This window comes from Lithobates pipiens, unplaced genomic scaffold, assembly GCF_037356315.1.
Source record: "Lithobates pipiens isolate NorthernLeopardFrog02 unplaced genomic scaffold, aLitPip1_a1.2 Scaffold_22, whole genome shotgun sequence".
In the NCBI taxonomy this organism is placed as follows: domain Eukaryota; kingdom Metazoa; phylum Chordata; class Amphibia; order Anura; family Ranidae; genus Lithobates; species Lithobates pipiens.
Genome location: NW_027507784.1, coordinates 98,411,805 through 98,439,502, shown reverse-complemented (window position 1 = coordinate 98,439,502; position 27,698 = coordinate 98,411,805). Strand labels below are relative to the sequence as shown.

At 42.7% G+C, this 27,698-nt stretch overlaps 1 protein-coding gene across 1 annotated transcript in view; it reads right to left on the bottom strand.

Moving 5' to 3' along the window:
* The window catches only part of MYO3B (myosin IIIB), a 583,926-nt gene that overhangs the window by 270,996 nt on the left and 285,232 nt on the right, over positions 1–27,698 (bottom strand). Inside the window, exons 10-16 of the mRNA XM_077447966.1 lie at positions 25,588–25,684; positions 21,131–21,247; positions 16,266–16,370; positions 12,653–12,736; positions 10,847–11,049; positions 7,302–7,400; positions 4,050–4,164 (exon numbers count right to left, since the gene is read on the bottom strand). Coding sequence (XP_077304092.1) covers positions 4,050–4,164; positions 7,302–7,400; positions 10,847–11,049; positions 12,653–12,736; positions 16,266–16,370; positions 21,131–21,247; positions 25,588–25,684 — 820 coding nt within the window. The remainder of the gene's footprint in view (positions 1–4,049; positions 4,165–7,301; positions 7,401–10,846; positions 11,050–12,652; positions 12,737–16,265; positions 16,371–21,130; positions 21,248–25,587; positions 25,685–27,698) is intronic.

The following is a 27,698-nucleotide window of genomic DNA, read 5'->3' as shown; positions in this document are numbered from 1 at the left end:
GCTTGTTCGGCCAACTAAGTCTCGCGCATGCTCAGAAAGGATTTCCACGTCGGAAGGTTGCATTGCAGTGTATAGGACGTCGTATTTTTCGTCCCGTCGTACGTGCCGTTCACGTCATCGCGCACGGTTTCAGCAAACTGTTCGTCCGTCGTGTGTGGCCATGTCCGTCCATGCTAAGTTTGAGCGGACTGTTCGCTCAAACTGTTGGACGGACAAAGTTGGGCCAACAGTCCGCGCGTGTGTACGCGGCCTTACAGCTATAGCAGCTTCAACTCTTCTGGGAAGGTTTAGGAGTGCGTCTATAGGAATGTTTGATCGTGCTTCCGGGAGCGCATTTGTGAGGTCAGACACTGAGGTGGACGACAAGGCCTGGCTCTGCTCTAATTCATCCCTATCGAGTTGAGGTCAGGACATTCAATTTTCTCTACCCCAAACTCACTCATCCATGTCTTTATGGGCCTTGTTTTATGCACTGGTCCAAATCATTTGGTGGAGGGGGGATTATGGTATGGAGTTGTTTTTCAGGGGTTGGGCTTGGCCCCTTAATTCCAGTGAAGGGAACTCCTAAGGCATCAGCATACCAAGACATTTTGGACAATTTCATGCTCCCAACTTTGTGGCAACCAGGGCTCAAGTCCTGCGGAAACGCATTGGGAACAGAGTTCCTGTACTTTTTCCACAACAGGAACTCAGTTCCCATTAGCAGCCGCATCCTGCAAGACTTTGAAGAATGCAAGTTGTGTGGCAGGTGCTAAACCAGCAGCCGCCGACGCAGCTCGCAGTAGCAAGTGCCACACACCAGGGGGTGGACTGACCATTCAGGCATTGCCAGTAGGGGGCCCCATGACAGCTTCCTCTTCGATCTACCTGTCAATCACAGCTAGCTGATGGGTAGATCAGGTCCCTGCTGCTAAGAGATTGTATTTAATTAGACTTCTCGTGATGATCCTCCCTGCCAGCCCCTCCTGATTTTCTGTCTCCTCATCCCCCCCCCCCTAATCTCCTGCATACTTGCTCTGTGTGTCCCACTGAGTGTCCCCCCCTCCTCTATCCTTAGTGCCATATGATGAGAGAACCCAGAGGAGGAGCACAGCTATTCTGCTCACAGGACATGCAGGGAGAGAGGTGAGCTGAGGGACTTTGGGGATTTAAGATGAGCACAATACCTGGCAAAGTTTAATGCCATGAGGGAAGTTTATGTAGAAATATGTGAAGGGTTGGAATAGCAGCGAGTGTGTGTTGGAGCCCTGCAGAGTTTGCAGCCCCCCCAAGCTAACATACATCTCCTAAGCAGGAACACATCACTATCTCAACAAGCATTCTGTCCAGATAATGTGCAGTTAATTTATGACCTTTCCGTTTAACCCTGTGTTATCCAAACTCTGTTCAATGAAAAGTGTAAACTCACACGTAAACAAACACTCTATATACAAAATAACATTCCCCAATAAAGATCAGAACATGATGTTCACATTTGCATGGAAGCACAATTGAATGAATGCTGATTATTCAGAGAATTACTGTACTAACAATTAAGCTTCATACACACAATACGAAAAATTTTATGAAAAATACCACTTTTGAAGTGTTTGTGCATATGGGCGTTTCATTATTTTTTTGGGTGGAGGAGTGGATCTTGGGTGGGAGTTCCCACACTATTTTCTCCAGGACTTGACCCCTGGTGGCAACAGTTACTGTTCCAACATGACTGTGCACAAAGCAAGGTCAATAAAGACATGGATGAGCAAGTTTAGGGTTATATTGGAGATTGGGAACGGGATCTGCAACGTTCCCTCACAGACGCACAGCGATCCACGATACTTCAACTTACCCACACTTCATCCATCTTATTGAGGTCTATAGAAGTTAATTACAAAATATTAAAAAGGTGGCACCATACCCTTGCCAATCTCCACTGTATCTTCCCAGATTCCCCCACTCTTTGTTGGAGAGGTTGCGGTGAAGTTGCCATCCACACTCACATGGTGGCAGTCCCCTCTAATACAGTCGTTTTGGTCCTTAATCCTACAAATTATTTAAAAAAAAAACAAGGCTTCCCTATGCCAAATGACCCATGGGTTGTACTATTCCACTGAACAGACAAACCAGTAGGCTGATATAGGCGCTCCATAACCCCACACCTCCTAAATGCCGCAAAATCACTTATCCCCCGCTATTGGAAGCAGGCTACTATTCCTACCATCCAACAATGGCTACAAATGTCTACCATATGGAAGACCTTACATGACATTTGAACACAGGGATTTAGCCACTATTGCGCATAAGATATGGGCCTGTTGGTTTGCCCTCACTTTTTCCTCAGCCTACTCTGAAATTATTTAATGTACTAAGGTGGGGTAGTTGGCGCTACCTGGCATATGGTCCTATATCTTATATCCAAATTTTTTCAATAGAAAACAGTGGAATTAGAGATTTTGTATATATATATATATATATATATATATATATAAAGAAAGGGTATTTTATATATTTTATATATATATATATATATATATATATATATATATATATATATATATATATATATATATATATATATACAGAAAGAGAGAGAGAGTATTTTACTGACAGTATGGGGGTCCAAGATCTATTTTATAGCATATATGTACATCTCTATATTTCCAAAAGCGTACTGGAAATTTCTTTATTCCCAAGAGGTTGCACTTGAACCTAATGTGGGTACACTATGGCTGTTGTGGGTATCCGATTGTCCGCCCAACCGGGGGCTGTAAATCTTATACTGTCTATTCACTATTATATGGTGTGGTACCTATATGTGCATATACTAGGTCATACAGCTCCAGTTCTGTATTTCCACTAGTGTATGGTATAATAACCGTTTGTGTGAAAGAATGCGTGATACCCGGTTATATATAATTAATTAATTAATACTCCACAATAAAGTGCAAAAAGTGCTTAAAAAATGTATTTACCATATACGTGCTAATATATAGTGCAGTAACCAATAAAAAACAATAAAAAACCCTAGCCCAAAAATTATATGTGTATATACACTGTGTACGACAATTGATATTGAAGAAATAACTGAAATAAAAATATAAATTACAAGTAAAATAAAAGCAATAAAAACTGAAAAAATAGAAAAACCAGACAAAACAAAATTAAATTAAGTTAATGTCCACAAAACGTAGTCCTTTGGTTGTGCAAAATCCAGCAAAAAAATTATTTTCATAAAGTGACTTTAGTGCTCATGTACTCTTCAAGTGACTTGAGTGCTCCCCCACAAGGGTCCCCACTCACCAGATGTCTACACCCCTACAGGGGTAGGGTGCATGTAAATCGGCTCCTTTAAGTGTATCGGCTCGGCTCACTCGGCTTCAGGCACCATGCGATTCCAGGAGTCAGATCCAAGGCTCCTTAGGCTCGATGTTAACCCACAAAGTAGTGAGAACCAGTTAAAAATGCCTCAGTGCCCAAATCTATAAACTTGGCTTGGCTTGATATCAACTATGAAGAGTGAGGGAAAGCTGGAGCTGCTGCTAGCTTATTAGTGGGGCAACAATTTCAACCAATGGTCCCACTATGCAGTACACTTGGAAAAGTTACAGAAGCTGATTTGTTGCTACAGGTAAAATTACTGTATTTCCTATTAAACCTGTGGTAGACAAAGTTGTGCTATCTATGCAGGTACAGATCAGTTTTCTTCAGCCTGTATTTTACATTGTAATGCAATGGGGGTTATTTACTAAAGGCAAATCCACTTTGCACTGCAAGTGCAATTGGAAGTAAAGTTGCTGTAGATCCGAGGGAGACATGCAAGGAAAATAAAAAACAGCATTTTAGCCTGCACATGCTTGGATGATAAAATCAGCAGAGCTTCCCCTCATGTCAGATCTACCTCTTAAATTTAGAGTGACTGCACTTCCAAGTGCATTTTTAGTGCAAAGTGAATTTGCCTTTTGTAAATAATCCCCAATGTGAATTAATTTGGCTAACAAACTATTTTACTGAAAGCAACAAGATTTGGTCACCACAATATGGAAACATGACTGGTACTCTGTACTCACCTCATTACTAAATCCTATAATCCTGAAACAATGCTGAATTGCTGCAAACTGTCTTCTGTAAGATTCTTTAGATATGATATCCTGCATCACTGAACCCGCCTCATTGTCAATATATCTATTCACAGAAAGAAAGAAAACCCATGAACAATACAATCAGAAAAAAGACACTGGGCTTGTTCAATAAGGCAGCGTAAAGAGAGACTGTGTAAGCAAAGGTGTCTAAAGACATAAGAGAAAATGGTCAGCACTGCGCAAACTGTTGGCACTATATGAATCCTGTATAATAATAATAATGTCTGTACAATCATCACAGCATGAAAAATAGTTGAGCTCTCTCAGGGAACAAAGCATTAAAATGGGATGGATTTCCACAGCCCCATGCTGATGTTTTCCTCTGATATAAGCCACTTCTTAGGTGTCCCATGCTCCACAGTTACAAAAATGAATGCTGTAAATTTGTTAACTAATTTTAAAAAAATCAGCATGAGATAATTTTGCATGTATGGCTGGCTGCAATTTAAAGGATAGTTCCAGCTTTAAGACCATGTTAGAGGCAGGATCCCCACCCCCAACTCTGACAGCATGCAGGGGTTCTTCTCCCCCACAACAGCTGTCAGATTTGAAATCAGCATGACTGTGCAGGGCTCCATCCGTACAGCCACACCATTCATTCCAAAAAGCTACAGGTTCCATCTACCACCGCAGTAGTGCAAACATAAATAGATAGATAGTCTTTTTCAACCTTTTTAATATAGAGGAACCTTTGAAAAAACTTTCAGAGCTCAGGGAATCCCTGTTTAAAGCTTAACTCCACTTTTGTTGAGAAAAAAACATTCCGCTCTGGGTGATCAATATACATTGCAAGGATTATAACAACCTTTGTTGCAGATTCCTACCTTTTGTTATTCTGAAGAAATCCATGTGTGTTTGTCTGTGCCTCTGTACTAAGTGGGTCTAGTGGGAGTGGTTTCATAATTAATTGTCAGGTGTGCAGCTGCAGGGCACTAATGAGGAAATGTGCTGGGTCTGCATCGATTTAGACTGGTTCCTATTGAAAGCATCTCACCAAAAATTACATTTTTGTTGCATGGGATGCCTGAAATCTGACTTGTATCTAAAGCCGCGTACACACGGGCAGACTGTATGGCCAACTTAGTCCATCAGACAATCCGACGGACAGTCCGTCCTACTTTCGAATGAACGGACTTGACCACACACGGATGCACAAACAGTCCGTCGAAATTTTGCGCGATGACGTGTACAGCACGTACGACGGGACTAGAAATAGGAAGTCCAATACACAGCAATGCAACCTTTCGCCGTGTAAATCCTTTCTGAGCATGCGCCATACTTAGTCCGTCGAACTAGCCTACTCACGAGCGGATTGTCCGCTGAAACCAAAGTACGACGGACAATATTACGGAAATTCCGAAATACTTAGTCCGCCAGACTGCACGCTGAAAAAGTCAGCTGAAGCCCACACACGAGCGGACTGTCCGCAGAAATGTGTTTCGACGGACTAAGTTGGCCAGACAGTCCGCCCGTGTGTACGTGGCTTTAGGCAGACTTCTGGGAAAATTGGCAAGCCAATCACACAAGCAGGAAATTATGTTTCTGGGGAGTGGTCAGTACACACACTGTGTACAGAACTCCAGGTAGCCATATTGCAATGCCTTCTCAGAAAACGATAGTGGTTGCAGATTGAAAAGGAAAAGTAATCTTTAATAACATTCAAGTACAATATGATTAGTTTTGCAATTATATGTGCTATATTATTTTTTCTTTATTTGCTATTTTTTTCCCCACGAAAGTGGAGTTACCCTTTAAGAGTTTTTTTTTACTTCAGCTCATGATAAAAGAGTAAATAAAAGAACAGGGAATATAAAATACTTAGTGCATTTGAAACCCAAGGCTGCTCAATATGACAAAATGATTTTCACTAATAATAATGGCCAAAAAAGTAATGCAGACCATGAAAACCATAGTGCTTCTTCACACTGTCGGTCAGTGCAAATGTGCCCCCTTACATTGGTAGTCAGAGAAGTGCCCCCTTACATTAGTAGTCAGCAAAGTGTTCCTTTATATTGATGGTTAGTGAAGAAGGGCCCCATTATACTGGTGGTTAGAATGCCCCCTACATTGGTGTTGGGTGAGAAACAGGCATGTACTGGCCATCAGGACTACCAGGAGTATCCCAGTGGGCAGATGGCTCAGTGGGTCAGTTTCAGTGACAGCCAGTGGCATCGCTAGGGGTGTCTTTTGGGGCTATAGCCCTGAATCTGGGACCCATAGCCCCAAGTTCCAGGGGTCCCCAAGCACAGGGCCACCGCCCACTACCGGGCAGAGGCCTCTCTGCAGCCATGCGGTAGACCATGCGGGAGAGGGGACAGGCAGCACCGCCTGCCCTGCATCACCACTGTTCGCCCTCATGGGCAGCAGAGAGATTGCATTATCTCTCACTGCCCACCCTTTCTCTGGTGACCCTGATGTAAGTGGGGGGGCTCTCTGGGGACCGTGATGTAAGTGGGGGGCTCTTTGGGGACCCCGATGTAAGGGGGCTCTCTGGGGACCCCAATGTAAGGGGGCTCTCTGGGGACCCCAATGTAAGGGGGGCTCTCTGGGGACCCCAATGTAAGGGGGGCTCTCTGGGGACCCCAATGTAAGGGGGGCTCTCTGGGGATCCCAATGTAAGGGGGGCTCTCTGGGGACCCCAATGTAAGGGGGGCTCTCTGGGGACCCCAATGCAAGGGGGAGGCTCACTGAGGTTTCTGATGTAAGTGGGGGGCTCTCTTGGGACCCTGATGCAAGACTGCAAGACTAAGGCTCTCTGGGGACTCTGATGTAAGGAAAGGATCTCGTGACCCTGATGTAAGGGGGGCTCTCTAGAGACTCTGATGTAAGGGGGAGGCTTTTTTGTGCAATTGCATATAGTTTATATACTGTATTTGTGCGTGTTTGCAAACTTAAAGTGGGCCGGTCTAGATGACGTCCAGTGCCAAATTTGTGTCCCAGTCCAGCCTGGTGGGAAAAGATCACTTGTATCAGTGGTTACTTATCTGAGAGGTAGAAATTGCTCATTGCTCAAGGAACCCCTAGAAACTCCAGGAGGACCTTGGTTGAGAAAGGCTGAGATAGATAGATAGATAGATAGATAGATAGATAGATAGATAGATAGATAGATAGATAGATAGATAGATAGATAGATAGATAGATAGATAGATAGATAGATAGATAGATAGATAACTGCTTTACCTAGGAGGCTTATTTTCTGGTAGGTTATATTCAGAAAGCTTTTTATGGTGATAAAGTCCAGCATAAATGTAGTAAAATATGTGAAAATTTTTCTCACCCCTGTAAAAAATAAAAGAGAAAGCACATTGGAGCTTTATAATGCAATTCTCAATCAAGCTGAAAGTTTGTTGTTTCCTCTCTATCCTGGGTTAAACATGAATATTTTCTAGTACTGCAGGTTTATGAGCTGAAGATTTAGATAAACAGCAACTTTTTTCAACAGTTGGGTAAAGCATATTTTATGTAAACTCACTAAAACTTTAAATGATGCAAAATTAACCCAAATATTGTTTTATTTCTGGTTCATTATTTCATTAGTTGCACTTCATTACTCTCTTCCATTATAACGTTATTATTATTATGCTGCTGGAAGAATCATTTTACCAGCGCTGTATGGTGTTCTAGAGAAAAGGCTTAAAATAGTAACATATTTCTCTATATTTACAACTCTGAGCATTAGAGGGGAATTGTTTCTTATACTGATTTTATTATGCAACGAAATAGAGGGTAAGCTGAAACTACTGAAAGTGAGTTGAATAGGTGGCATGCATATATTTAATCAGCATTTATATCATGCATGTCAGTATATAGCCAGCAGTTGCTAGTGAGTGTGGAGGAGCCTTAGCAGCAGGGCTGGGACAAGGGGTGGCCAGGAGGGACGGCTGCCCTGGGCACTGTGGTATCATGTGAGGTGCAGGGGTGCCACAAGGAGATTGGGGGGGGATTTATGTTGGGTGGGAGAATTCTGGGGATAATAAATGGTCTAGGAGGGGGAATTTGGGCAGGAGGGGCCACTGCCCTGGACACTGAGGTATCATGTGAGGTGCAGGGGTGCCACAAGGAGATTGGGGGGGGGGGGGATTTATGTTAGGTGGGTGAATTCTGGGGATAATAAATGGTCTAGGAGGGGGAATTTGGGGGGGGGGACTAGGAAAGGTTATTGGGGGGGATCTGTGTTGGAAGGGGCAGTGGGGAGGAGGGTTTTGTTCTAGAATAGGTGATATGGTGGAGGGGATTTGTGCTAGGAGAGGATTTTTGGTGGGAACGAAGAGTGATTTGTGTACTTGTGGGGGGGGGGATTTGGGGAGTAGAAGATTTGTGCTAGGAGGAGGGATTTTTTTCAGGGGGGGTGGGAATTTGTGCTTTAGGGAATTTGGAGAGAGAGAGAAAGGATTTGACCGGGGAGGGGGCATGGGGTGGGGGCGGGGGCAAAGATTTGTGCTGGGAGGGGGGAATTTCAGCAGGGGGCAGATTTGTCCTTGGAGGAGGGGGGATTTATGCTTAGGGGTAAGGATGCAGATTAGTGCTCAATTTATTTATTTTTGTGCAGGGGATTTTTGCTAACACATAATGCTCATACATCTTGGAGGGGGGGGGGGGGCGCCGTTTGGCATGTGTGCCCTGGGCTCTAGCTGACCTAATCAGATCAAAATTAAGAATGAACAGGCTTCATGTAACCTGCTCCTACACCAGTTCACTGCTGCCCTCTGTATGACTCACTTCTTAAGACATTTCAATGTTCTCTCACACAATTGTGTTACAGTATGTTATGGATTATTTGGCTAAAGTTAACAGGATGTGAGACGGCTGCCCGATTTTACTGTAGCAAAATAAAAATTAGCACTTTTAAGTGAACCACACATCTCCCGTACAATAAAAGGACAGTCCACACAAAAGTGATATTAAGAGTACAGGTGGATCCAAAATGGATTGAGTTAGTCCCTGGTTTATTATGTCTTGATTTGGAGGAATTGCCTGAAATTCCAGCATTTGCTAGCTTTAATTTTTGGGGGTTTCCATCTATTTCCGTGTGTTCTACCAACTCCTATTGCATTCTACATTCTGACCACAGCAGTGGTGTTGATTTGGAAACTCAAGCACAAAGATCTCACCAACAGGATCCCTGGCATCCTGAGACCCAAGGTGATTTAACTCTCCAGAGTTTGCCTAAAACTAAAATATCAGTTTTGGGTGAACAGACCATATACCAGTTGGCAGTTTGCTGAGTGTTTTTATATTTTAACAACACAAGCTCTTCAACAAGTACAGTAATAGAACAACAGGAGTCAAAACTGATTTATCAAACCAAAAAGTGTTTACTGTATTTTCCGGCATATAAGACGACCTTTTACACTTAAGAAAACTGGCCGAAAATCGGGGGTCGTCTTATCAGCCCCTCCGATGCCTGCTGAGGGTTCGGTAATACTGTATGTAGCTTCGGCTACATACAGTATATACCGCTGAGCCAATCCCAGTGAGCGATGTATTCAAATGAATACAGAGCCTGCTCGGATTGGAGTAACAACCTCTGCCAATCCGAGCAGGCTACTCTGTAGCCTGCTCGGATTGGCTTTGAGAGTCAGAGAGGCGCGGGCTGATGATGATACAGCCTCTGCCAATACAAGCAGGCTTTGTATTCATTAATAGAATACATCGCTCGCCGTGATTGGTTCCAGCAAAAGCAGGAAGAAGGATATGGCACCAGCTCCTGCTCCAGCAAGAAGGACGAAATATCAAGCGTCGGAAGCCTTGGAAGGGGGTCGTCTTATACGGTAAGTACAAGAAAAAAATTCTTAAACAACAGTAAGATTAGGGGGTCGTCTTATATGCCCGGTTGTCTTATACACCGGCATATACGGTATATGTTTTCTTAATGTAAATGAGAATAAGCTTTGCATAAAAACTCAACTTTGTTTTTCAGATTGCCTTTATTGCACCACAACAACCAACTATGTGTCAGGAGCATGTAGTGCTCCTGCTACATCACAGTCGCTGGTCTTATTTCAGCATCCTGGTTTTGACTGTGGCATTCTCTTGGTATGTCTGTCCACCTGCAAAGTGATTGATGTAGCCAGTCTCTGGGACCAAACCTGATTTAAGCCAGCCAAGCCTGCAGTCTCATGCTTGTGATATTGTGTTTAACACATGTTCCAAGCTTCATGTTTGTCTCACCTGTCTGCTAGATTGGATATAGTATACACTTGGAATGCTGCCTGCCTTTTGACTACGGATTTGACCCTGACTTTTCTGAACCTTGCCTGCTGTGTACCCGGACTGTCATTGAACCATTTTATCTGTCTGCCAACTGCAAGTACCTGTTTGTTGTGCTCAGTTCCTCCCTGCCACAGCATGGTAGCCAGGCACTAAAGCATTGTGTATAAGTCCTGGGGGCAACTGAGTACCGGTAGGCCTGCTTGCCTTATGGGAAAGGGGGCTGCTATGGGTGAAGAACACAGAATCTAGCTCTAGTGTCTGACCACCTGTGTTAGGGGTAAGCGCGGCACTATGTATTTACAAACTTCCACCATCCAACTCTCTGCTGTATATATTACACTGAAAGGTTAACCTGGAGAATATTTCAAATGTTCTTATTTCTGGTCTTGGTTCTAACTGTGATCTGTACAGCATAAGCAAGGACATACAGTAAATGCTCCTCTGGATATTGTGGGCTATAGGCACATTTTCTTAACAATCACACCCTGTATACAGTGCAGCCATCTACTTACACAGCCTGTTTAATAACCCGAGACTTCTCCAGCAGGTATTCAGAGATCTTTGCACCCATTACCGCCCCTGTTGGTGTAAACATCATTTCAAGATATTTTCCAAATCGGCTGGAGTTGTCATTGATAACAGTGCAGGCGTTTCCGAAGGCTTCAACTAAAGGGTTAACTTGTAGGATCTTTTCTCGCAAAGCTCTATTATTTGCCTGTGAAAAGAGTCTTGTTACAATCTACTGTCTTATCAACTTTAAAGGAAGTTCTAAGTAAGATACCATAATAGTGTACAATAAAGACAAACGTTTTGGTTCTTAGAATGCATACTATGGATAAGAGCCAGGGCTTATCAGTGGGGGGCAGGAGGGGCAGCTGCCCCAGTTTCATGTTGAGGGGAGGGGACCACAATAGTTTGCTTAAAAATACAAAAATGAAATTACATTTATATCTTGATAAACTTTTTATATGCTTTCCATTGTTTTTGTATATTTTTGTTGTATTTTATTACTTAAGGTATTTTAGGCACAAAGAAATAAATATATATATAGCAAATTTAAAAATGTAAAGGAAGAGGAATCAACACAAGCATGCATCCACTGCTAAAACTGCTAAAGTTTTTTCCTATTGTATTAGTTACTTAATCATTCTTAGCTGGGTGATCTAACATACACAATACTTTACTTCTCTGTAATTTGTGCAACCATATGCTCCACTGTGACTGGCATGTGTGTTCTGTCTTTTATTTTGTCTCTGACCAATTCTGTGCTATTAACTATTAGTGCAAGAAGACCAGCAGAGGCAAAGAACAAACAGCTGGAAGATACCACAATGTCAATGCAATCTTAAAGGTCAACGTGAAACCTGACTGGTGGACCTGAAGCTACACAGTTGACACAAGTGGGGTGGCAATTGGGTGTGGCAGGTGGCATATGATGATTAGCTTTGTGCATTGGGTATGGGGGGAGTTCAGTATAGCATCTTTGTCCTGGGCCCTAGATGACCATGTCCTGGCACTGATAAGAGCTCTTATAAAAAAAAACACTTGAGCAACATATAACAAATAGATGTGGACAATTCTTTACTTTCATCAGTTGTATTGTGAGTTACACTGGGCTGTTTTACTTCAGAAACATGCAGCAGCAATATATCTTCTAATCTTTATCCAGGTTGGCACCATCCATTTTAAGTAAGTGTCCTATTGTGGAAGCATCGGAAGAGGGGCTATAAAAATGTCACTACCATGTGATTCTAAAGTTTTAGAAAAGTTTTCTTTGGGACCTGGCTGCTCACAGAATGAACAGTTCAGTGCCACCCTAAAGTAAATTACAGATCCCCATTACAACTATTACACATGCAGCATTTTGACTATGTACAGTAAAAATGTCTACCCAACACAGGGCCCCCTCTGGTGTCAGTTTCTGATGCCAGCTCTCAGAAACTACATTGGCTACATACAGTATGTATTCCTATCCTTGGCATTTGTTTTTTTGGGGGTGGGGGAGGTTACTGGAGGATTAGAGTATGACCAGCTTATACCCATGCCATTATGCTTTCAGAAGCTAGATGTAAGATTTCAACAAGGAAGAGCCTGGAAAAGATCCCCTAATTATTATTCTATATTTGTACAGTAGATTGATGTGTCTGTAAAAGAGATACATTACATCAAAAGTGGTTTGTATTTGTGATTTGCACTCATCGGTCTGTTCTATATAAACTGAATGTATACAACCAGTTCATGATATGTATCCATTGTGCAATTCTGTCAAGTACCAGCTTTGTTTGAGAAATAACAAGTGACATTGGATAAGGGCATACCTTTCCGAGGAAGGTCAGATGCTGCACGATGAGATGAGCACTCTCTGTTTTTCCTGCTCCACTCTCTCCACTTATAATAATGCACTGGCACAAATCACAAATAATGAGCGAATTACCATCATACAAATGGCTGAGCCAAGTTACAAAATACATGCTAATAATATCACTGACAATAAGGATGACTTTTTTTTCTTGCTATTGATTTGAATTTTTATACCTCTCACATTTTTGTAAATATTTTATTATATCTTTTGATGTGACAACACTGAATAAATGCTGCAGTATAAAGTAGTGAATGTACAGCTTGTATAAGACCCCTTTCACACTGGAGCGTTTTTCAGGTGCTTTAGCGTTAAAAAAAAGTGCCTGTAAAGCGCCTGAAAGAAGCCTCATCAGCAATCCTAATGTGAAAGCCTGAGTGCTTTTACATTGAGGCGCTGCGCTGGCAGGGCATCAAAAAGAGTCCTGCAAGCAGCTTCTTTGTAACGCTGCCAGTGTGGAAGGGATCTTACAGTGTAAATTTTCTGTCGCCTCAAAATAACTCAACACACAGCCATTAATGTCTAAGGCAACCTAAGTGAAAATGTCCACACTGGGCCCAATTAGCCATTTTCACTCCCCGGTGTCATGTGACTCGTTAGTGTTATAAGGTCTCAGGTGTGAATGGGGAGCGGGTGTGTTAAATTTGGTGTTATTGCTCTCATTCTCTCATACTGGTCACTGGAAGTTTAACATGGTACCCCATAGCAAAGAACTCTCTGAGGATCTGAAAAAAAGAATTGATAGCCTAGGCTATAAGAAGATTGGCAAGACCCTGAAAGTGAGCTGCAGCATGGTGGCCAAGACCATACAGTGGTTTAACAGGGCAAGTTCCACTCAGAACAGGCCTTGCAATGGTCCACCAAAGAAGTTGAGTGCATGTGCTCAGCGTTGTATCCAGAGGTTATCTTTGGGAAATAGACCGATGAGTGCTGCCAGCATTGCTGCAGAGGTTGAAGGGGTGAGGGGTCAGCCTGTCAGTGCTCAGACCATATGCCGCACGCTGCATCAGATTGGTCTGCATGGCTGTCATCCCAGAAGGAAGCATCTTCTAAAGATGCTACACAAGAATGGCTGCAAACAGTTTGCTGAAGAAAAGAAGACTAAGGACATGGATTACTGGAACCATGTCCTATGGTCTGATGAGACCAAGATAAACTTTTTTGGTTCAGATGGTGTCAAGCGTGTGTGGCAGCAACCAGGTGATGAGTACAAAGACAAGTGTGTCTTGCCTATAGTCAAACATGGTGGTGGGAGTGTCATGGTCTGGGGCAGCATGAGTGCTGCTGTCACTGGGGAGCTACAGTTCATTGAGTGAACCATGAATGCCAACATGTACTGTGACATACTGAAGCAGAGCATGATACCCTCCCTTTGGAGACTGGGCCACAGGGCAGTACTCCAACATAATAATGATCCCAAACACACCTCAAAGAGGACCACTGCCTTGCTAAAGAAGCTAAGGGTAAAGGTGATGGACTGGCTAAGCATGTCTCCAGACCTAAACCCTATTGAGCATATGTGGGGCATCCTCAAATGCAAGGTGGAGGAGAGCAAGGTCTCTAACATTCAACAGCTCTGTGATGTTGTCATGGAGGAATGGAAGAGGACTCCAGTTGCAACCTGTAAAGCTCTCGTGAACTCCATGCCCAAGAGAGTTAAGGCAGTGCTGGAAAATAATGGTGACCACACAAAATATTGACAGTTTGGGCCAAATTTGGACATTTTCACCTAGGAGTATATTCACTTTTGTTGCCAACGGTTTGGACATTAATTGCTGTGTGTTGAGTTATTTTGATAGAACAGCACATTTACACTGTTATACAAGCTGTACACTCATTTCTTCAGTGTTGTCACATAAAAAGATATAATAAAATATTTACTAAAATATGAGGGGTGTACTCACTTTTGTGAGATACTGTATGTAAAAAAATAGTCCAATATCCGATGAAACCGAATTATCAGACATTAGCCCTATTCCAAAAAAAAGCCCACAAAGTGCGGTTTGAATACTCCAGTTGGAAAGCAGTGGTACCCTTTCTGAATATTGATATTGGTTAATAACATGCCTCCTGTGAGAAGGAGGATGCATTAAGCTCTACCTAACAGCGGATGTAGTGTCTGTAGCAAGGGACAATAGTTCTCTCTACAGCAATGTCAGAATCGTTAGCCACAGCAGGCACATACAGAAGAAACCCACTGCGTGCGTGCATGCTGATTCGTTTTCAGTGTTTTATTCAGACATGTCGGATGTCCAAGGGTATCTCTAAAAATAAGAGGACAACATTTATTAATTTGGAGATCAGCTTTTTTCAGTCTAGCAAAGCTAACAAGGTTATGTAAAGACAAAACTGTTTTTCTTTACATTTCTTGTTTTTTCATCAGTGTCCTAGAGACAAAACAGGAAGTAAGACAAGATCTCTCTAAAGCAGGGGTCTCAAACTAGCGGCCCTCCAGCTGTTGCAAAACTACAAGTCCTAGAAGGCATTGAAAAGCTGACCGTTACAAGCATGACTCCTATGGAAAGAGGTATGATGGGACTTGTAGTTTTGCAACATGTGGGGGGCTGCCAGTTTGAGACTCCTGCTCTAAAGTGAGGAGATATCCCTTCCTAGCCTTGTACACACGGTCGGACATTAAGACAACAAAATCCGTCGGATTTTTTCCAACTGATTTTGCCCGAAACTGGTGTTGCATAACAAAGTTGTCAGAAAATCCAATCATTCGGAACGTGATGACGTTCGTTCATTACGACTGGACTACGTTCAGGCTAGTAGCCAATAGCTTTGGTCTCGTAATTTGATCTGAGCATGCGTGGCACTTTGTCCGATCGGAATTCTCTACAAACGATCGGACAAAGTCAGATCGGATCATGTTGTCGGAAAATCTTATATCCAGCTCTCAAATTTTGTTGGTCGGACATTCTGACGGAAAAAGTCAGATGGAGCCCACACACAGTCGGATTATCCATCAACATGGTCCGATTGGACATTTTCCATCTGAATGTCCGACCGTGTGTACAAGGGCTTAGACAATTATCATCCTAACATTTATATGCATTGGTATTTTTTCTCTCTAAATTAGTTGCTTTGACAGCTCAAATATTTTGACCTTCCCATTACTTACTGTATCAAAGCCAAAATCACCAGGACCAATAGTGAGAGTGAATCATCAGGGTCACAAAGAGCAGTAAAAAGCAAAGAAAGGTTCAAACACAGTCTATCCAAAACAAATAAAAAATGTGACTTTATAAATACCGTACTTTAATGCTCAGACTAGCTGAGCTCTAGTTACTATGAGTTGTAATATATCAATAAATTCTATGGGATGTGTATTACATTCTAAACAATTGCTATCAGTGACTGTAATTTGCTCATCAATGCTAAACTAAAGCAGGCCATAGATGGATAGAAATTCAACCGATTCAGCAGTGACTGGCTGAATGGGGCCAATTCCCACTTGCCCAATGCCCTAACTATCATGTTTATGTGGCTGGAGGAATATGTTTTTTTTTATTTTGTCAGAAGAAAAACTACTTATCTATGGCCAGCCTATTGCTGTGGCGGTATCATACCTGATCTTTGCTGAAAGTGACCATTCCTTGATATGCAGCATCTGCAGTTGCGAATATATGTGGAGGGTTTGAGGCACGTTTGACTCCATGATACAGCTTGGAGAACTAAACAAAGAAAACATTTGAGGCAAATGTCTATTGTAATACGAAAAGTTTCTTTGTATACTAAAGTATATTTATTATAATTAACAGAAAAAAAAATGTGCACAAGTCAGGTGTTATGCTAGGTTTCCCTTATATGCAGGTGCGGGACTGCATTTAATCACTCACTTTCCAGCACCCTGAATCAATAAAGTGCTGCTGTTAGCAGATATGGGGGGGGGGGCATTAATTTCTAATTGCACCCTCATGCAATGGAAACTGTAGCATCCTCTCCCATGCTTGGAACCGCTTAGCACTATTCAGTTTCCCTGCGGCTGTGATTTTGGAAAAGTTACCCTGTGTTTTCTATAAGTACAGAAGCTCATTCAAATGAAGCTAAACATGGCCACAGAAAAAGCACATAAGTGTGGACCTACCATTATTAACTACAAGCAGATGATTTACACAAAGTAGGGGGCACCAATCCATAAAACTGGATTTAAACCACTTTCAACTGGATGCGTTACCCATGCACCAATAGCCACTAAATTAAAATATAACCTTTACTGAAATTCTATTCAAATGTATAATGTATATGTATATGCTAAATGCTTTAACTTAACTTATAGTGTGATACTGAAAGAGACTCCCACATCCACAAAGCATCTATTGATAATGATGGTATACATAGTCACAATAGCACCCCGATGATATCTCCCATCTCCAACCACAGTTAAATAACTATCATAGAGGCGAAATAGGTCTAGCCAATCAGTGGCTATACAGAATAACTGAATATTCTGTAGGGAATGGGGAAAAGTGGCAATGAAGGGGAGATAAGCCTATACAAAAATCTCCACCACCCATTGTAGCAATATCATTCTCACAGACAAAAAAGTATCCTCCACCCTAAATAATTAAAATTACTGATGGCAGAATCTAGAAGCGATGGACCACTATAGTAACAAGGGCCCAAGCTCTCTGCTTCTACATCAGATCTCTTTCACGGTACTAAACTGTAAACTACCAAAATCTGGTATTATGGAGCCCCAGTCTCATGCCCCAGTATCAATATGTGCCCCAAAATCAATTAAAAAATGTGCTCCCTAATACAAAACCAAACATGTTTCATTCATAAATCAAGAGCTTTGTCAGGGGTGCATATTAAAATTAAAATAAAGAGCACCAAACAAAGTGAAGTGCTGTCCTAAACTCTCATGACAAGACAAAGAAAAAATGGTACGGGACATTTTTTCCTGTGTTTTCCGAAGGTACAGTAGCTCATTCAAATGAGGCTAAACGTGGCCACATAGAAAACACATAAGTGTGAACCTAGCCTTATTATTAAGTACAAGCAGATAATTCACACAAAGCAGGGGACGCCAATCCTTAAAACTGGATTTAAACTACTGCAAAGTTTCATAATTGCACGTAGTGCCATATTAAAATAAACAGGATTAGAGCTATAAAGGCAAAAGAGTGACATTTTGAAAGAATCCATGTAAAAATTGATTTCCAGATGACTAACAGTTATATTGCAAATCTCCTAAGCACACTTACATAGCGATAAGATCCTTTCAGATGTGATTATTTTCGCAGGGTATAAAAGGATGGGTGCCAGTCACTTTAATGAGCTCAAAACATGAACAAGTTTATTGCACATTACAATATGGGATGGGCGAATCAGGATATTCCCAAAAAAACACAGATAGTCTCAAACACTAGACTAAGACAAAGTCTATCTGTACCTTCTAAAAAAAAAAAGATTAGAACTACTGGTTTCCACAGGATTTTGGCCCTTGAAAATTAGAGTTTGAGTGGTATTTTACAAGGCAGAAGAGCTAAAAAGGTGTATAGTTGCTGAACCTCTCACTACATCTCTTGTAGTGGATGGTTTCAGTTGCTTCCTCTTGGCACGTATTCTTCAGTTTGCAGTAGCCAGCAGTTACAGAATGAACTCCCAGTTGGGGAGATCCCTGCTTCCTTCCAACACCTAGACCTAAGGCCTGGGGATAGAGACAAATCTTTCACAGTCAGAGAGCATAAATACAAGGCACGAGATCACCTGTTAATATCTCATAATGAGGGTGCCTTGTTCAAGCAATAAAGCTGCCTCGCTTTGATGAAGCTGCTTACAGTGCTCCAAATAGGTTTCCAGAGAGAAGCCCAAATGTGCAAGAGAAGCAGTGGGAGCACCACACCATAAAGCTGGCCATACAAGGATTGAAATTCAGTCACTTCAGCGGGGACTGGCTGAATTTCAATCCATGCATAGGCAGGTGATTGTATAAAAGTTGATCTGTCAATAGACTTGTGCACAACCAAGCTGTCAAGTTTTTCCCAAATGATCAGTGCTGCCAGATATAGCCATCAACACTATACATTGTATTCTGATGGCGGAATTCTGATCCGCTGTCAAAATATGATACCACAGCGGGAAGGATTCCCTCATCCACATTAAATATGTGAATGAGGGAATCTGCTTCTTTTTTTTTTGTTCGATCTGCTGGTTGAATGAAGAAAAATGAATCATATATGCCTAGCTTAAGTCCCAAAGTTCAAATAAAATTTTATCAACTAACATTAGAGTGGTACAAGGCAGGCCATGTATTTCGGGGAAAGGGGGGAGGGGCAAAACACTCACTCTTCATTAGGCCTTTACCTGCTTTGACTGGACTTAATGAGGTGCTATTAATTTTATGTGTATAAACAAGAGCAATATTGGTAGTATTGGCAGGTAGCATACCAAGGGTGTGGTGCTCCCGCTGCTTCTCTTACACACTTACTGTAGATCTTTCACAATGACATTCTCACATGTCAGAAACTACTGAGAAAATAAATGAAATATAAAGTGTCTCAAGTATTTACCGGGTTCTCCCAGCATGCATCACCAGAACCCCAAGCCTGCTAATTAGCTAGGTTATTAAACATGCTAAACAAAATGCAACCTCTCTTGGCTGGCTCATACAGCAAGTGGCAGAGAAAATACAACCCATGCTCAGTGATCACTCCTGCTGAGTACAGACAGGTTGACTGCAGCTTACATGATCCCAAAAAAATACTACATCCCTATAGCCCTATTAGCAAAGCTGGAGTAATGCCATGTTTTATTACAACATTACTGGAACCAGGATGATTACAATCTGTCCAAACATACACACACAACACAAAACTCTTATGCTGTGCCTTTTAATGTCTGTAAAGTGCCAGTATGCAGCCCTATGCTCCTTGAAGCCCTTATACCCTTATCTGTCAATGAAACCCTACAACTACCCAAATGTGATGTGTAGTGTGTGTCTGTCCCTGACTTCCGATTGACTCTGTATAGTGGGTAGCACTCTCACCTAGCAGTAAAAAGGGTCACTGGTTTAAAACCCAACCACGACACTACCTGCCTGGAGTTTGCATGTTCCCCCTGTGCCTGCGTGGGTTTCCAGGTGCGCAGGTACTCCGGTTTCCTCCCACACTCCAAAGACATGCTGGTAGGTTAATTGGATTCTATCCAAAAGCGGCCCTAGTATATGAATGGGGACCTTGAATTGAGGGTAGGGACTGATGTGAGTATGCAATGTACAGGGTTAGGGACAATTGTAGACATGCACCCACACTCACTCAGGTTGAACTGGATGGACTGGTGTCTTTATTCAACCTTACTAACTATGTAAGTATGTGACTCCTTTTATCAGAGATGGTGTTTCAAGGAACACAGGTCTATTTATCAGAAATGTACACACTCCCAAACTGCCAGTCCTTTAAGCCACCACTTTAAAGTTGTTGTTTTTTTAAAAGCCTGTGGTGTGTGACACACACTTGAACTAACAACTGGTGCAAAAAAAAAAAAAAAGCGTACACACAAAAGTGGGAACACAAAAAAGTACACAGGGTCTACACATAGACCTCCTCCGAAGAGGAAGCACCCTCATCCTTATCCCCTGGGAGACCCCATTAGAGAGGGCGAACCAAGCCAGAAGGCCATGTCCACCCCCTCCCAAGACTTTCAGGAAAGACCCGAGGACCAACATCCTACTAATCACAGTGAGTAAAGTACACAGTGCAAGTGACAAACACACAAAAACACAAACACACAAATAAAAGTAGAAAAAGGGACGTAGAGAAGTGCAGTGGTGCCAAAGTGCAATACAATGGCCGGCCCTTTGGCCAGGAAACAAACATTCCTCTGGTCCCAGCCAAAAGGCCTGGCCCTAAAGGCAGATGCAAAAAAAAGTGTGGAATGGTGCAGTGGCCTTGGTGCCATAAACTCAAAGTGCCCAGTACACAGTGAGAACTATGGAACCCGTGGACTGCCGCCCCAGGGACACATACACCATATACTTCTTTCACAGCCTGGACTTTGGCCAGAAGGCCGAGACCAAGGGAAATGTCCTCCTCAACCAACCTCCTATTGTCAGTTCTAGCAACAAAGATGGGAGAGACATTGCACATTTTGGGACATCCCTTACAACTCATTGCTAAAACAAAGGTACATTCCACCACAGACTTGCAGGAATACAATCATCTAGTAAAGGGCATGTGTATGAAAACGGGAGCAATGAAGAAAGAGAAGATATTGCCTCTAGTGTTCATGAAAATCCCTGTTTAACATTGCCAGTACAGGTTAGAGAATAAAATATGTAACTTGACTTTTTGCTACAGGCATTGGTCCTAGCCTTCTTTTGCTTTAGATTTCATAAATCAGGCATATTGCCATGTCTTACTTTTCCTTTTCTGACATATTTCCCACGTTTCCCTGAAGTATAATCATAATTCTTATTGTTGTTTCTTACCTGTGGGGAATAAATGCTGAGATTTTGAAACGGATTTAAAGCTATTATAATATCTCCAACATATGTGTAAATCTGCAAGTCAGCAAATCGTGTCTGTAACTGATGTACAATGGTTTCCTGAAAAAAAAAAAAAGATTGACAACTATATAAAGATGACAGCTGCACAACTAAAATACATGTTCATAAAATATGGAAGAGTTTGCAAAAGAAAAGAAAACCATGTGCCCCCCTAGGCAACTTTTATTATGCCTTTAAATTTGGTTTCTTAAGTCTCAAATCTTTATGCCTGTTCAGTTTTTTTATAATACAAAATACTGCATGGTAGATATCTGTAAAATTAGAATATCGTGTGAGCCTTAAAAAAGACAGCACTCAGCATATGGTAGCAATGACAAATAATTACCTATGTGTAGAAAGCCTTAGAAAGCCATTCTCATCTTGCCCAAGCAAACAAGGAGGCAGTGGGGTAGATTTACTAAAACTGGTGCACTAAGAATCTGGTGCAGCTCCGCATGGGAGCCAATCAGCTTCTAACCTCAGTTTGTTCAATTAAGCTTTGGCAATAAAACCTGGAAGCTGATTGGTTTCTATGGAGAAGTGAGACTGAGTTTGCACTTGCAGCTTTAGTAAACAAACCCCACAGTCTCTGAAAAGGGAAATCCTGATCCCTATATACTTATTTTACCTGTGCTCCCTTGCAGCTCTTTTCTCCACTGCAGCTGGCACTTTGACAGAATTGCCCCCTGCTGCAGAGAAGAAAAGATCTGCAAGGAAGTGCAGAGTGGACAAGGTTGATACGTGACTTTTAGAGTGCTTAAAAGATAAGTTCACCTTTGTACAAAAAATAGTAAATGCATATCTTTTTGCAGGTAAAAAAATGTGCATTAATTATTTTTTGTATTAGGAGCCTGTAAAACATTTCACCATTGATCAGGAGATCGCTGATGCCATGCTGGTCTCCTGCACACTGTCAGTGTATCTGCTTACCCCTACATCCTGTATGAGGAAGCCGATACTAGCTGACATGAGGACTCAATGAACTACCACAGTGCCATGATAGTTCATTGACAACTACAAGCCGACAGCCACTAAGGCTGTCAGGACTTGTAGTTCATTCATACACACAGCTCTGTGCTTGAGTGATGCGGCCGTGTGGGCAGAGCCCCGCACAACTGTGCTGCTTTCAAATACTGACAGCTAGAATGGGGAATGTCTCCCCGTACTGCTGCCACAGGGAGGTGGGGGCAGTAGGAGGCGGATGCAGCACTAAAGACACTAAATCAGGTGGAACATATAACGTGTTCCCAAAGGTTAACTTATCCTTTAAGGCTTCTGGTCAAGACTTGGTTGTAGGAAAGCCAAAATACAAGTCACAGCGTGATCTCTGGCATTGAATTGCCTGTATTCACACCAGGCAAAAAATGATTCCAATGTACAATAGCAGATCTTCCTGGAAGTGGCTTTTCTTGCTTTCAGCAAGGTAGCAATACCAGACTTAGAGACCCTTTAACTTTTAAGACCTGGGGCTTAAAAGCCATGGTGTTAGGACCAGCGACTGAAAATCAAAATCAGTATGAAATAGAGGACCCTGAGACAAAAGATTTGGCCTGTTAAGAGAAGCTAGGGGTTGTCTGCTAGACATCTGAGTATGACTGTGTTCCAGATTCTTCCGAGCAAGTTCAATGTAATGAAAATCATCGTTTTTATCTCTTGCTTAATTTTTTAGAGCAGAAGAGGCAGAATTTGCATTGGATGGAAATGATCAAGGTCTCCAAGCCCAGCGGCAGAGGATCTATCATACTGGTTACAAAGCGAGGTAGTTTTTTAGTTTAATTTGGAGGCTAGGATGCATACATCTGGAGTCCCCCCTTTCTGACATTTACGATTGATGATGTCTTGGTGAAGGGACCATTCTCCTTGATCCAGGTGATGGCATCTAGGGTAATCTGCATTCCAGTTGCCAACTCCAGGGATATGGGCCATAGAGATTGCTGGACAGTGCGTTCCTTTTCATTCGATTATCTGGTTTACTTCCTTCCATATCCTTCTGTAGTGCTGACTCTCCTGTATATTAATGTATGTTAGCATGTTATAACAGAAGTCTATGGACGTTTCTATGGCTTAGTATTTGGCGGCATCTAGCGGCCAAATACTGGTCCGGAACTTAAATGTTTATTGCTTTGAAGAAAGCACAAAAGACATATACAGGAAGTGACTGTTGTTTTGATCAGAAGGTTGACCCTTTTACCCAGGAGGCTTGATGACCTACCCATGAACACTTTCTCTAGCAGTGCATGCTGAGTAGGACATAAAAGGACCCTGAGCGGCCATTTTAGCTCTCTTGGGATCACATGGCCGACCTGTGAGGATCTGTGTAAAGGCCCTCCCGGGAGACAGGGCCCACAGCCATTTGTGGAGCTCCACCTCACTTGTTTGTGCGAGTGACCTGACGGTGCCAGAGAGACAGTGACCGGATTGGAGAGATCCAGAGACACTTGTTTGAGCATTGGAGGACCGGGCTCACCCAGCGGAGTGGAATGGAGTGACGGGCCCAGCTGAGGGAGAAGCAAGCTCCGATCCAGTTGGTGAGCGGGTCGCGGCCCACAGTTTATTAACTTTCACACGCAGTTAGACTCATACACAGGCCTCATTGGGATTTATAGTTCTACGAAGGAGGAGCAGAGCAATTGACACTGAGCAGGCTTGAGGCCTACCTACTCTGATATCCCAAGCTTTGTAGTATAAGTACTGAAGTTATACCAGGAGCACCATTACTTCAACTTAATTTACTTTAACCTGTGGATAACAAATCACAAGGAATTACTTTAGCTAGCGAAGACAAGAAGTTGTTTATATTGAAATCCATTGGGCTGTCGTCCTATGTTGGGATGACAGCACAATTACTGTAATCACCTCTTTGAATATTTTCGCAGTAAAATACACTGTTGTTTAAGCATATAGTTGTGTGGCGTACTGTTTTCCCCCAGCAGGTGGAGCCAGTGGATCCTGAGGTTATAATACAGGTACCTTGCATTGTATTATATTGTACTGTATTTTATTGCACCACAGCTGTGTCAATGGGACTGAGCCAAGCGTTGGGTGTTGTTGCTAGAGTGCAGGCCCAAATCAAATCAGCCGCTCCTTCGGGGGCGAGTGCTACACTTCTAAGAACTCTGAGCATTCAGGCCACAGGTAATCTAAAAAACCTTTTCTTGAAATACTTCTCTCTCTTTCAGCTATTGGCAGTTGCCCACAGAAAAATTCAGATGTCCAGGCTTTTGGGCAGTTTTCCTTCCAATAAAGAAAATTCTTTCTCTCAGAGTCTACACTCAAGAAATGAGGTCAAAGAGACATTAAATAATGAGATTCTCCATGAGAGTTTTAAGCCTCATGGTAGCCTCATTCAAGGCTGTACCATTTGCCCATTTTCATTAAAGACTCCTCAAAAACAACATTTTGTTGACCTGGAGCATGCATGCTCATTCTCTCAACCTGCCTATGTTTCTTTCCAGCCAAGAAAGTAATTGCCTAACTTGATGGATTTCCAGGACAGTCTTTCCATTCCTTTGTCTAGAAAGTGATAATACCAGATGCCAGTAAGACCCAGAAAGAGTCAAACTTTAACAGATGATGCCCCCCCCCCCACTTTTGGGAGTGAGGGTGTCCCTTCGTTGAGAAGAGAGCTTTGGGGAAGACTTGTTGGGCTTTGTGGCCCACGTCTTGTGCCAAAAGGGAAGGCTGAAACTAGCTTTGGAAATTGAAGCATGAGTGATTAGGTGTTCTACATTTCGCAGAGGTAGAGGCTCCCAAGAAGGGGAGTTTTGGGATCTTTCGCTGTGGAAGTAAAACCTTCACTCTTGTGACATTCAAGGTAGATGACCATGCAGAATCCAGTGCTTGAACCAACATTACAGACCGTTCTCAAAGCGCGGGGTCTGGGTACGTCTTCCAAGGTTTCCTAAGGTGATGTCAATCCAGATTCACTGCTTCTATTTGTGGCATTAGAAGGCAGTGAGGAGTTATTTGAAGAATCAAAACTTAAAATAATAAAGGAACTAACTAAGCTAAGAGTGATTTCTCTGTCAAAGAGAAGAGGTCCATCACCTTATGACAGTATCACAAAATGGAGGATTCACTAAATGGGTAGAGTTAAAAGGGAGGCACCTAGGCTGGCGTATCCTCAAAAATGTTGCCAGTGTCCAAGTACCTGAAGGTATGAGCCTATAACCCAGGGGCTAGGAATAGTTTGTGTCCTGTACCATTAGAAAATAAGCATTTTTCTATTTTATTTCTTAGACCTGGTCATAATAAATACAAGCAAAACATTAAAGTGAATGTATAATTATTCCTCCCCTGACTTTCCTGACCTTCTTTGCAGACTTCATAATCCAGAGAGAGCCACTTGTCCACTTTCTGACTCCTATTACAATGTGCTGTATGTGATTTACACAAATTACCTCATTGAGAACTTCCAGGTTGACCAAATCATCATCAAGGCAAATATTCTCCTTTGTCTGCAGGACATAGGGCCTTCTGGTGTGCATTCTGTCATACCTACAACAATAAAATATCTCATATAACACCACAATGGCAATTTTATTTTGTTATTACATATGCAGCCCATATAGTTATTTCAGGAACCAAGACCTTAAATTAATTCATTTCAAGCATTATGTCTTAAAACGTGTATATATGACCACTAAACAGCAATTTAGTAGCCTCAATTCAGTGTATTATTCCTTAAGTAGATCTATCCTATTCTAGTTCATCTGAAAATGATTGCAAAGTCAGCTTCCTTTAATGTTACCTTTTAATGTGACACAAGGCTCCTTCAAATGGACAGTCTTTCCTGAAACATGACTTCCTTTAAATGTACAATTTGTATTTGCACCGAATAAGCTGAGATGTAATCTTGGTCTTTATGTTACGGAATTAGAAGCAAAGTCATTTTGTCTGCTAACTCTGTGTAATCTGATTATACCCCAAATCTTGAAACTATTCAACTATTAAATTAAAATAGGCTAACAGCTAAACAAGACTGTGAGATTGTCAAGGCAGCGCTGGTGAAGCAGGAAAGCGTATTTCCTTTACTATGCATATTTTTTTGTGTTGAATTATAAACCTGGGGTAAAACAGTTTTAGGACTCCAGCATGGGAGCCTCCTGCTGTGCAGCAATAAGCACTGATCCACAATGAAAGCCTCTGACAGATGCGTTGCTTGGTGGCAGCTTGATCACATGATTTGACACTTGTAAGTCAAATTCCAGAGTGCTGTTAACTAATTGCATTAATATTGACCCTCTTCCCAAGGTGAAACTCAGCCAGGTTGCTTCATATCTGTATGCATCTTGTAAACATTTCAAGAAGATTTGAAGGACTGAAGTCTAATAATAAAGCAGGATATTATGACAAAATAATCAGCTGATGAAATCACTAAATCCAACCAGTTTATGCTTCTAAAGCCGCGTACACACGGGTGGACTGTCTGGCCAACTTAGTCCGTCGAAACACATTTCAGCAGACAGTCCGCTCGTGTGTGGGCTTCAGCGGACTTTTTCAGCGTGCTGTCTGGCGGACTAAGTATTTCGGAATTTCCATAATATTGTCCGTCGTACTTTGGTTTCAGCGGACAATGCGCTCGTGAGTAGGCTAGTTCGACGGACTAAGTATGGCGCATGCTCAGAAAGGATTTACCGTATATACTCGAGTATAAGCCGAGATTTTCAGCCTCTTTTTTGAGGCTGAAAGTGCCCCCCTCGGCTTATACTCGAGTCATCGCTGTCTGCCTGCTCGATCAGCGTGTCGAGCAGACAGACAGCGGACATTCTAAAATTCAAAAGCCGCGCCTCCGCCTCCGCCTTCGCCTGTGATAGGCGGAACACTGAATTTCCCAGCAGTCAGTGTTCCGCCTATCACGGACATCCGCTCATCCTCGTGCTACGGACGAGGATGAGACGATGTCCGTGATAGGCGGAACACAGGCTGCTGGGAAATTCAGTGTTCCGCCTATCACAGGCGAAGGCGGAGGCGCGGCTTTTGAATTTTAGAATGGCCGCCGAGGCGCCGACGAAGAGCGGCGATCCTGGCAAGGCACGGGACGGAGGCAAGGCAAGGCACGGCACGGGACGGGACGGAGGCAAGGCACGACACGGGACGGAGGCAAGGAGGCAAGGCACGGCACGGGACGGAGGCAAGGAGGCAAGGCACGGCACGGGACGGAGGCAAGGAGGCAAGGCACGGGACGGAGGCTCGGGACACAGGCTCGGGACACAGGTAGGCTGGACACACACACACACACACACACACACACACACACACATGGACACACACACACAGGGATGGATGGATGGAGACACACACACACAGGGATGGATGGATACACACACACACAGGGATGGATGGATGGAGACACACACACACAGGGATGGATGGATGGAGACACACACACACAGGGATGGATGGATGGATGGAGACACACACACACAGGGATGGATGGATGGATGGACACACACACACACAGGGATGGATGGATGGATGGACACACACACACACAGGGATGGATGGATGG